This window comes from Equus przewalskii, unplaced genomic scaffold (assembly GCF_037783145.1).
Source record: "Equus przewalskii isolate Varuska unplaced genomic scaffold, EquPr2 ChrUn-13, whole genome shotgun sequence".
Lineage (NCBI taxonomy): Eukaryota > Metazoa > Chordata > Mammalia > Perissodactyla > Equidae > Equus > Equus przewalskii.
The window spans coordinates 2,676,201-2,688,547 of record NW_027228750.1 but is presented as its reverse complement, the minus strand read 5'-3'; the positions used below and the strand labels follow the sequence as shown (position 1 = coordinate 2,688,547).

General features: G+C 42.1%; 1 protein-coding gene across 10 annotated transcripts in view; it reads left to right on the top strand.

Moving 5' to 3' along the window:
• The first annotated feature begins 1,801 nt into the window (after window positions 1–1,801).
• MAN1A2 (mannosidase alpha class 1A member 2) overlaps window positions 1,802–12,347 on the top strand; it is a 209,398-nt gene continuing 198,852 nt past the window's right edge. For 4 of the 10 annotated variants that reach the window (XM_070608060.1, XM_070608062.1, XM_070608059.1 and 1 more), the window contains exon 1: window positions 1,802–3,432. In XM_070608060.1, coding sequence (XP_070464161.1) covers window positions 3,131–3,432 — 302 coding nt within the window. In that variant the 5' untranslated portion in view covers window positions 1,802–3,130. Of the gene's footprint in view, window positions 3,479–10,913; window positions 11,065–12,347 lie in introns of those variants that run through there. The other 6 variants (XM_070608065.1, XM_070608063.1, XM_070608061.1 and 3 more) reach the window with 4 other exon arrangements.

Here is a 12,347-nt window from a genome sequence, read left to right as displayed (position 1 = left end):
CAGAACAGAACTCAATTTAAAACTTAGGAATTGTTTATTTCTGAAATTTTCCGTGTAATATTTTCGGACCAAGATTGACTGCAGGTAACTGAAACCATGGAAAGCAAAATTGTGGATAAGGGGGACTACCGTATAATAAAATAACTGATAACATCGATGGCTTTGGAATCACACTGTATCTGGACATGTGCAATAAACCCTAATTTGAATAATGATGTTTTTACTCTCCTGAAGAAAAAAATGAGTTTTGCAAAACAGGAGGGCAATAAACAGGAGGGGCACATATAAGCCTGCTTCACAGGCTGTGAAGTTGAGCCCGCTTAAGTTACACTTGTCAACTAGGTTATGGCAGTTTTCATATGATTGATGTCACTGGGGTTAATGATTTGGCAGCAACCTAGAAATACTTACTTTTCAAGACGGGTAAGTATAACTCACTATTTCATTTAGAGGTCAATATTTATTTCCCCTGATCTTTTCATGGAAAATAAATAACTTTGACAGCCAGAAAGCAAAGTGGGTTTCTTTTCCTTTGTCTTAGAGCGGCTCAGCATTAGAAACTGTCAACTTGGCACCTTTTATAAGGACACGTGGAGAAGGCAGGAAGTTTACTACATTTACTCTGAACTGGGCACTCTTTACTGCCAGCTTGACTGGGTGAACTCGTGACAGGTGGCCTTTAACATGTTTGTCTTTATTTGGTGAAGCAAGTTCAACGACAATGGCTTCTTTTGTCGTATGGTAGGTAGTTAGACACGCAGAGCTTCTGGAAACAGTGTAGACTGGAATGTACTTTTAATTGTGCCAACGAACAGGACTTTTTGCTTGATATTTAACCTAAGGCCGACATTTTTTCCCCTCCTATTTAAGGGCCACCTCTCCAGTTCCCAGGCACCAGTAAGGATGTGTTGAGGGAATGACAACTTACCTTCATATTTGAATAAAACACCATCTGCAAGTAAATTGGAAGCAAGAATATATACGTATTAGAGAAACTTTTTGTACTTAATCACAACATGGTTCTTCTGAATACTATGGATAATAGAATTGACTCAGATTGCTTTTAAGCCTGAATTTAAACAACACTGTCATTTTGGATTTTAGCCCCTCCTCCTTCATACGTCTCTTTTACTGGAGGGGTGGTGGTGGGGTGTGGAGACGGCGGCAGAACGTCTTCAGAAATTGAAGTAGGAGGAAGCTGCTGTCATATAGGCTGCTGTCACAGATTCCTCAGAAAGGAAACCTAATCAAAAGGGCAAGATCGCCATTTTATTTTTAACACACAGCCTGGCACATGGTTGGGGCTCAGTATCGCTGAATCGAGCCTCAGGTGCCCAACAACGTGCCCATGGGCCGCCTGGAAGTCTGAGACCCTGTCACTGAGCCCTAGGCACCAATAGTCTATAATGGAAGACAAGACTTCCAGAGAGCAAGATGAATAGATTGAATAGAATAGATTGAATAGAAGAATAGGTTGAATAGAACCATAAACGTTAACCTCGGCCGTCAGCGCCCGTTAATTCCAGGAACCCTTAATTGCAAGAAACCTTCACGACCTGAGCCCTCCTCCCTCTCGCCCAAAGGCCGGGTCAACCCCGGAAAGCTGGCGATGGCCCAGCGCTCCGCGCCGGGGAAGCGACCACGGAAGCGTAGACGGGCGCCGTTCCCCTGTGGCGCGGCCGGCCGGCAGCGGCAGGACGCTTCCGGGGAGCGCGGGCGGCGGAGCCCGCAACGGCGCTAGGCCGGAGCGCGGCCGGGGGAGGGGCGGCGGCGGGGCCGGGCGCGTGCGCGCGCACCTCACACTCGCCGCCCGGGGACGCCCACTCGCGAGTCGGGGCGGTAGGCCGGCCCGCACAGTCCGCCCCTCGGCCCTCGGGCCCGCGCACGCGTCTGCCCAACGGGCTTCGGTTCCCGGCTGGTCGGCGCTCTGCGGGACGAGGGAGGCAGGGCCGAGGCCCGGGCCGCAGCCCCGCACCGCGTGGACGCGCTGCCTCTCCTGCCGCCGCCGCCGCCGCCGGCAGATCGAGCAGCTGCGAGCGCCCGGAGGCATCGCGGAGGAGGCCCGAGGGCGGCCGGCGGCCGGGCGGAGGGAGACGGAGCCGACCTCCGCGCGCCCGGGGCCGCCGCCGCCTCCCTAGGGCTGGGCGAGGAATGAGCAGGCGCCCGTCCCGGGCTCTCGGACCGAGGGGCCGTGGCTTGGCTTCTTCCCACGCAGCGGGGCTCGCGCGCCGGCGGCCTCGCTGAGGGAGCAAGCGCCGGGGCTGACTTAACCGGCCGCCGGGAGAAGGAGGAGGAGGAGGAGGAGGAGGGGAGGAGCCGGGCGGGGCGGCCGCCGCGCTCCCCTCCCCTCGCCCGCGCACGCCGGGGCCGCTCAGTGGCCGTCCGCGGAGGAAGTTCCGCTCCTCGCAGAGACGGGCGGTAGCAACAGCGGCGGCGGCGGCCGGCAGGGCAGGTAGCGCGGCGGCGAATGCCCTTCGCGCCGGCCGTCGAGGGGCAGCGTCGGAGCTCTCCCGGGGGCCCGGGGCTTGCGGGCGGCGTCGGGAGGCGCGGGCGTCCGAGCCCCGCCGCTCCTTCACCCGGCGCTGCTGCCTCGGCTTCAGCGAGGTGGGACCTTCCTCCCTCCCCGGGGGCGGACTTCCGAGCAGACCCTTCTTTTTCCACCGCCGAGGTGAAGGGATCCTGGCGTCGAAGCGTCATAGGGGGTTCAGCGAGCCTTCTACAACTCCTCGGATCTCATCAGGCCCCCTTTTGGGGCGGGAGACCACAGCAGAGCATCTGGCTGTGTACAGGAGTGGGAGAGCCCACCTTGCATCGTCTCCGCAGTGCTGCTTGCCTCGTCTACCCTTAGGAATGGAGAGGAGGCTTGGAATAACCCGATGAGGTACCGAAAGCCAAATGGCCAAGAAAATATAACAGAACATACACTAGCCATCGTTTGGGGGCCGCGCACGTTTCTGAATGTAATTGGGCGAGCGTGAAAGAGGTGCCCTATTAAAAAGCACAACAGTCCGTTAAGGGGAGAAAAATTGAGTTTCCCCATTTTTGCCAAGATTTTGAAGACTGTTCAATGCATTGTACATTTGATGTAAGATGAGAACTTTATAAAATATTCTGTCCAAGAGCGTAAACGATGACTACCCCAGCCCTGCTGCCCCTATCCGGACGAAGGATACCTCCTCTGAACCTGGGGCCGCCTTCCTTCCCCCATCACAGGGCGACTTTGAGACTTTCTGAGAAGTTTATCCTCCTCCTTATTCTAAGTGCCTTCATCACCCTGTGTTTTGGGGCATTCTTCTTCCTTCCAGACTCTTCAAAACACAAACGCTTTGATCTGGGTTTGGAAGATGTGTTAATTCCTCATGTAGATGCCAACAGAGGGGCTAAGAACCCTGGAGTCTTCCTGATCCATGGACCCGATGAACATAGACACAGGTTTGTTTATTTCAGAAGTTCTGACATTAACATTTGGCAGAGCAAGGTATGGCTTATTGCCTCAAATCGGTCATTTCTTTTTGCGTTGTACTTTTGAATGTAATTCTCCCTGAGTTGTAAGAGTTGTATTGTTATTTCAGAACTGGATGAATAGAACTATAAGCTGAAAGGACGCCTAGAGCCCCATCTAAAGACGACTCCTTCGTTTTATATAGGAGAAAAATTTGTGCTCAGAGATGTTGTGTCTAATGTGAACAACTGGGAATGGAGGTTATGAAAACTTAATCTAAAGCGATAGCAGCATATGCTGCGCCTTCATTTGTGAAGAATGTGTTGCATTGAGTTATTGTGTCACCCTGTGAAATAGATCCATGGTATCCTGATATCTATGGGTTTGTTCCCTACCAAAGGGCTGTCATTCTCTGGCTTGTAGTTGAAGCTTAGTAGTGAATCTTAGCTTTTTAGGAAGACAAAATGAGCAGAATATACCTGTCGTTTCTTAACATGCAAAAATATCCTGATTTTTGTTATTTTCAGCGGGTGTGTTTTGGTGCTCTGTGTGGAATTAGTTAACGATATCATTGAATCTTAAATCATTTCACTTTGTGAGTCTTGTAGACAAGATTTGATTATGTTTTTAATTTAATATTGCTCTGATTTTTTTTTTTAATGTGAGAGATAGAGGGTGTCAAGTAACTATTAGAATCTGTTCGATTAAAGAGGTCACGTTCTTTCAAATCAAATCTGAAGTGAGCTCTTGGGAGAGTATAGCAAATTAGGATAAAACGGGAGCTCTAGTTACATTTCCTTTGAATCATTTATGTAATTTGTATCAGAAGAGTTTGAGAAAGTAGTTTACTTTTTTCAAACCTACATTTTTTTTTACCTGTGAAATCTTTTCCCTTTCTTCTCTATTTCTTAAAATAATTTTTGAGTATATGAAAAAAAATCGTTTACTCGAGTTCTGTTTTCAGCTGACTTTAGTTTTAACTTTTTATCAAGTACCACGTTTTTGAAAAAGCTTGAGTTCAAATGTGAGTCTAAGTTAAATACTTGGGAGAATGCACTGTTGTAATGAGAGCTGGTTTTTCCTTTTTCTCAATCTGCTTAATTCATTATTTGCTTGTTGGTTCTTTGACTTTTGGCTGAACTTTATCGAGTTGTTAGTTCTAAAATTGTCTCATACCATTCTTCTGTCACTAAATTAATATGGAATTTTTGCCATCATTTTCAACTTCTGTAGTCTTTTGCATTTGTTTCTTTTATTTTGCCCTTTGCTCTTTGTGACTGAGAAAAATCTGATGTGATGTGTGAAATATGTTGCTGAAAAATTAACACTGAAAGTACTGTTTCCTTGAAAATCTGATTTCCCGTGGTATTTATATAAGCTATATAATATTTGAAAAAAAAGATGTAAGATTGGCTTTAGAACTCTTTGATAGTCACACATTAACATTTTTTAACTCTTTTATTACAGTCATCTGTCATATAGTAAACAGTTTTTTAAAATATTTTAAGTGTGATCTAAAGGTTAAAAATATGTGACAACATTTTAGTTTAAAAACATTTACGGGGGCCAGGTTGGTGGTGTAGTGGTTAAGTTCCCATGCTCCGCTTCCGTGGCCCGGGTTTCTGGTTCAGATCCCGGGTGCGGACCTAGCACTGCTTATCAAGCCATGCTGTGGTGGTGTCCCACTTAAAATAGAGGAAGATTGGTACAGGTGTTAGCTCAGCACAGTCTTCCTCAAGCAAAAATAGAGGAAGATTGGCAACAGTTGTTAGCTCAAGGCCAGTCTTCCTCACACACAAAAAAGAAATTTACAGAAAAATTCTCAGTTAACTGGAGGTAAAATTTAAATTTTGAGTGGAAATAATAGCTATGTGCATTTTATTCACATTTTTAAAAGCCTGCTTAAATCTCTTAAACAAGGATTCTTAAATTTATATAGCCTGTGAAGACATGTGCTTGTGTGTTGCTATCCAAAACTATTGGGTTCCTGAGTTTGGAGTGAGAGATGAATTATTCTGATAGCAAGGGTTGGTGAGTGAGCCAAATCCTGAGTTTTGGATAGGAAGAGTCTGGATAACAAGTGGTATATATGAGAATTTATTCGAATATGTTTGGTTCCTGAGTTTTGAAAAGCAAGACTCTAAATAGTGAGAGCTCAGGTAATGAGGGATCCGTGTATTATCTCTGTGTATATTTCTGTGGTTATATCAGTGTATTTTTATATTTGTTTAGTATGTTATTGATTGTCGCTTACCATATCTGAAAAGACAGTCTGTAATGATAAGAATTCTTCTAATTTGAGCAATGAAATACACTTCAAATTAGAGATTGTTCAAATGATGTTTAAAATGTGAGATGTAAAACATCAAACTAATGTATAAGCACTAACTTATTTAAAAGTAATTCAGAGAGATAGCTTTTTTTTTTCTTTTTTTCTGTGAGGAAGATTGGCAGTGAGCTAACGTGTGTTGCCAGCCTTCCTCTATTTTATATGGAATGCTGCCACAGCGTGGCTTGACGGGCAGTGCTAGGTCTGCACCTGAGATCTGGGCCTGCAGACACCAGGCCACCAAGCTGGAGCACGTGAACTTAAGCACTACGCCGCCAGGCGAGCCTAAGAAAGATAGCATTTTAACAGAATTAGTTGGTACTAAGATCATACCTGTTTTGGGTGTGGTCAAAAAATCTTTCTTAATTTGGAAAATACAAATTGATAATTTATATTAATTTTGCGTGTGTGGAGAAAGGTGCAGGATAGAGGGATGAGCAGCCTGACTTTAATGGATAAATAATGAAAAAGAAATCATGGCCATTATTTCTTATTCACAGTATTTACGAGATACTTGTTGAATAATGGCTTTTCTTTATTAATGAATCAGTATAGTAGTTAGGTGCTTAAGCTCTGGAGTCAGACTGCATGGATTCATACCCTAGTTTGTTATTGATTAGATATGGAATCTTGAGCAAATTTGTAAACTCTATGCCTAAGGTGCTTCCTCTGGATGACAGTGGGGCCTTCTTTACAGATTGTTATATTGAACGGGATAGTCCATGCAAAGTGTTCAACATAGTTCACGGGATAGTACATGTAAAGTGCTCAACATAGTTCCTAGCATTTAGTAAATGCTCAATAAATATTAGCTATTATTATTATCAATAATTATAGTTTTAATTGAATATTTTCATTCTGAGCCTACTTACCTTTAAATACCGTGCATGTTTCTGAAAAGTTGCGTATAGGTTAATTAATATTTTAAAAGTGCACGAGAACCTTATTGTCTAAAGGAACATTTTATAACCAAACCTAGTTAGCAACAAATGTATATTGCATATCTACTATGTGTCGGGCCCTGCTTTTATGGAGCTTCTGGTCTGGGGGGGATGATGGGCATGAAACAAATACACTTATTTTCGAGGTGTGGTGAGTGTTATGAAGTTGTGCTCACTGCTATTAGAACACATAATGGTGTGATTTAGCCATCGGGGGTGGGTGCGGTGGGCAGTGGGAATAGGGAAGGCTTTGCTGGGGAAGCAGTGGCTCAGAAACTTAGAACAGATAGGAGATGGATTGCTAAGTGAGGGGGAGATGTAGGAGAAAGTGGGCAAAGCAGAGGACATGACCTGTGTGAGAGCCCTAAGGTAAAAAATCTTGGCATCGTTGAGGGTCTGAGAAATGTTCGGTACGCTTGGAGTAGAGATCAGCGGTGTGGGGCTGGCTGAAGACACTAGAGGAGAGGTCAGATTCAACCTCCTTATTGTTGGGACGGTTTGAATTAGTTGCCAGCATTCACAGATTAGGAGATTGCGCATGAAAGTCTAGATTTCTGATTTCTCTTGAAAAATTTGAGGATATGGCAACCCCCAAGTCTGTATTTCAGATGGCAACACTCAGCTGCGTCTGGGCAGCAGCTACTCCCTCTAGAGGGCCATGTGCTCTTCATTTTATGCACTCAATTAGGTTGCCAGATAAGTAAATCTCTCTAATGAATCAATATTTAACCTGGTTGTTGTTGAGTTTGGAATCCCTAGGCAGGATCCTGGAGAGTTTGTAGTTAAGTATTTTGGTCTTTATCCTAAGTACTATAGGAAGTCATTGCAGAGTTTTCATTAAAGCAAGGGAATGACATAATCATTTTTAAAAAATTTAAATAATCACTTTGGTTGCAGTGTAAACATAGATTGGCGAGGAGCAGGAGGAAATGTAGTGAAAGCAGTTGGGGGTGTCTATGTCACAGAGGATATTGGCTTAGACCACAGTGGTGACAGTGGAGGAGGAGAGAAATTAGTGGAGAAAGGTGGTTGATTGAAGAGATGTTAAACTGTTCACTTTTGCAGAAGTTGGTGGTTGATTGAATATGGCGGCTAAGGTGGGAGGACGAAGGAGTCCAGGATAACTCCCAGTTTCTGTCTGACATGGCTATGGATTACTAAAAAATATACACTATATGTAATTAATACTTTATATAATTGATATTACATGAATTTAAGATAAAGTATTTTCATGAGAAAACCTATATGTCCCTTCTGTTAAGTGGTTCCTAAATAATCCAGAGTTTTTAAACAATATATACCTTTCAGATGATAGCAACATAAAATGTGTAGTTTGATGTCGATGATAGTCATTTTTAGCATCTGTGATTTTAAAGTAATCAAAACAGGTATTGGTTGTAATAGACATGAATGTTGTTATAAATATACACTGATAGACAAAATAGTGTGTTCATAATTTGTGCACATAATAGACTTATCTAATTAAAATTTTACTTACTAATTTCTTTCATTTCTTTTTCATTTCTTCTGACATTGGGCTTTGTGCTTTTGTTTTGTTTTTAAAATATTTATTCGAACTGCCAATAAGTTGCCTCCTGTAGTTAGCATTTAGTTAGTCTGAATTGAGTACTTGAGGGTCAGGTATATGTTAACTGCTGACGGTTTCCTCACACAGAAAGAACATAGGCTTTGGAATCAGAAGGAGCTGAGATTGTGACTTGGGTCTGCTAACTAGCTGTGTGATATTGTACTAGACATAATCACTCTAAGCCTGTGCTGGCCAGTGTGGTAGTCAGTAGTCACGTGTGGCTGTTGAACTTGACATGTGGCTGGTCCAGATTGCAGTATGCTTTAGTGAGATTTTCTTAAGATTTTTATGTCCTGATTTGTAGCTTTTCCTTGATTGAGTTTTGCTTTTTATTGTGAGTAGAGATTTTAAATCTCACTATTATGATTTTAATTTTCTTACTATCTTTCCTCATCTCGTCCTTCTTCCATGCCTTTTTTTCCCTATCTTGCTCTTTGCTTAGGGCTTTCTGCTCCTGTTTTGGGGCGGTCACATCATTTTATCCTTTAAGTCTGATGGACTTTCTCTTATATTTACCCCTACTGGCTCATGGTTGTTTTTCCTACTTCCCTTTACTCAGACGTGAGTAAGGTAAGGTCTGTTTGTACTTGATTTTATTGACAGTCTGATGTACGTGTCTTCGTTGCTTTTTCTTTTTTTTTGTTTGTTTCCTTATGTATTGAGTGAATAGCCTTTTAGCTCTGTAGTTGCAGCTCTCAGTCTGTTTTTCTCTGTTCTGCTATGATAGTAGCATCTTTAGTCCTCTCAACTGCTTTGGTGCTGGAGTAGATTTTTATGCACTTCCCACATTCAGAGCACAATTGGCCACATGGATGGCTACTGAGATTCTTCTTGTCTTGTCCCTTACCACCTAGAGTACAGTTTTTCAGTTTGCTTCTCATGCGCTTACTTCCCCCATTCTCCAGGAGCTGTTCTCTCACAGAACCTCGCTAGTTAGATAATAAGGTAAGAATTGGGAAGAGACTGTGAAGAAAGGCAAGTTGAACAGTGCGCTGACTGCGTGGAGATCTCTGTCACATTTTCTCACTGGGACAGGTGCTTCGGTCTCTGAGCTAAGTTGTAGTTGGGGTAAGGTGGTAGTTTGGGCATTGTTTATTTCATTGAGGTAAAGTTGGTTCTGTACAATCGAGGTGTGGTTATAAATTAATAAGAGTTCTTCCAGTTTCTGACATGATGACTCTTATTTCTTTGATAGTCTTAGTTTTTCTCATTTTCTACTTCTTTTGTAAGTATTAATAGTGACTTGGAAGAGCTGTATTTGGGGGCTGCTCACCAGATGACATTTTGTATACTCTTATTTAAAGTCTAATTTTGATCCTAAGCAAAGTGACAGTGACGTTGTTTTTATTAATTCAGCATTATAAAGTCACTGAGTATAGCAGTATGTTTTTCATTCTCCTCAGAAATGAATAAACTGTTTGTATGGTACGGTTAAAGTTCGGAATGCTGAGGTGGAAGTCGTGATTTTCACGTTTGGTTAATGAGTATTGAAAATTCCAGGAGATGACATACTGTGCAATGCCCCAGAAGCTGAATGTTAATATCTGAACAGTATTTATTGGATGAAGTTAAATATTTCAAGGAAATAAAATTTGTTCAAGCATTAGTTTATTTGCTTTAAAAGCTATAATAGCCTTTTCAGAATTTGTTTTTTTTTTTGAGGAAGATCAGCCCTGAACTAACATCTGTGCCCATCTTCCTCCCCTTTGTACGTGGGACACCTGCCACAGCATGGCTTGCTGAGTGGTGCCATGTTCGCACCTGGGATCCAAACCAGCGAACCTGGGCTGCCAAAGCAGAACATGCGAACTTAACCGCTGTGCCACCAGGCCGACCCCTGTCTTGGGTTTTATAAGAAGTGTTCTAGGCCTATGAAATATTTATTTACTCTTATTTATTAGTATTTCTTTTGGATTTTCTTCTTATTAAAGGATCAAGCACAATCTTAGAGTATTCCTTCCAAATTATTAACATAGACTGATGTAGATTTATTTATTTTTTTTGAGGAAGATTAGCCCTGTGCTGACTACTGCCAGCCCTCCTCTTTTTGCTGAGGAAGCCTGGCCTTAAGCTAACATCTGTGCCCATCTTCCTCTACTTTGTATGTGGGACGCCTACCACAGCATGGCTTACCAAGCAGTGCCATGTCCACACCCGGGATCCGAACAGGCGAACCCTGGGCTGCCGAGAAGCGGAACGTGCACACTTAACCGCTGCACCACCGGCCCGGCCCCTGATGTAGATTATATAGCCTGTATAACATGTAGTTTAAGATTAGATTTTATTTTTTTATCATTATTTATTGTAAATCTGTGCTTGAGTTACCTTGAGTGATTTACATTTAATCGTATTTACTAATAGTATTCTCTGGTCTACAGGGTTCTTGTTAATATTAATTTACCCGTTAACAGCTGAGATTGCCCAAACCCACATATAGATTTATTCCCTTATCTCCCCTGCCTTTAGGTAGTCTTTTTCCCGTGTACTTCTTTCTCCCGTATTGTCTGTGATTGCATATTTGCACTCATTTGCTTACTTATGTCTCTCCCAATAGAAGATGGGCTCCTTGAGGACAAATGACTGTCTTTTATTTCTCTTTATATCTCCAATGGTAGAAGTACATTCAATCCTTAATAAAAGTAAATACCTATTGAATAAATGATGCTCATGGCAAGGTGACAGATTCCACAAAGAGAAGGTCTAAACACAATGCAAGGAAGTATTGAGAGAGAAGATGCAAAAGTAGGAGGAATGATGTCTTAAGGTAAGAAGGATACAGTCTTTAATAAAGGCCGTTTATAAAAATAATTAAAAAAAAATTAGGCAATAATTTGTGTTCATCCTATCTAGAATGTACTTAATCCTACAAATATATCTAAGGTATTTGCATGCCCTCACATTGAGCTCCTTCTTTAGGAAAAAAGGAAGAAAACAGTAGAGAGTATGTGATGAGTATTTTCACATATTTAGCCTTTTGTGTTTACATCAAATCTGTAAGATAGGTATTACTAATCTCACGTTTACCACTATGGGTGCTGTAAAATTTAGATCATGCCGAAAGTTGGAAAGTTGGCACCGCAGAAGCTAAACGTCTATTCAAAATCAGTAGCATGTGGTAAACATTAATTTAATTGATTAACTGGACAAACATTATGTTTACTGTTGTTTGAAAACTATAGCAATATTTAACTTATGGTTTCAGCTGACTCCGTGTATTCATTAACTAGGAAAATGATTTTGCTGCTTTCATTTTCCATAATTATGCAAATTCTGTCAGAAAAGTTTATTTTGATTGCCGTTGAATTTTTGGTGGAACTTCTTCCTTTTAGCACATGGCTATAATGAGGAATGTACTGGAGATTTATTTTCAGACTGGGTTTTAAGATTTATTATAAAGAATAATAAAGAAAAGAACATTGGGCTCAGTGTTAAGAGAGAGAGTTTCTGGTTTCAGCATTGTCCTTAATTTTTGGAGTGTGTTTAGATAAGCTGTTTCACTTCTCTGTGCCTTATTTATGAAATGAGAGAATTGATTGGATCTTTAAAGATTTCCTTCGAGCTCATGCATATGAAATGCTAGTAATTTTATGAAGTAAGGAACTGAAGAATGTGTAGTAATGTAGTTCAAGACATCACAGAGCCAGCCCTGATGGCCCGGTGGTTAAAATCTGGTGCTCACTGCTGCGGCGGCCTGGGTTTACTTCCCGGTCGCAGAACCACGCCACCCACCTGTCAGTTGCCATGCTGTGGCGGTGGCTCACATAGAAGAGCTAGAATGACTTACAACTAAGATTTGCATCATGTACTGGGGCTTTGGGGAGGGGGAAAACAGAGGGAAAGATTGGCAACAGATGTTAGCTCAGGGCAAATCTTTCGCTGCCAAAAAAAGATCACAAATGCTGTGAAAATAAAACGTATTCTAAATAGGAATTAGCAGTGTCATTTTTATATATAAAAATTAAGATTTAAAAAATCATTTTATAAATGTAATTTATTTATATTATCATATGATTATTTATTTAGTCATGCACTGCATAGTGATGTTGT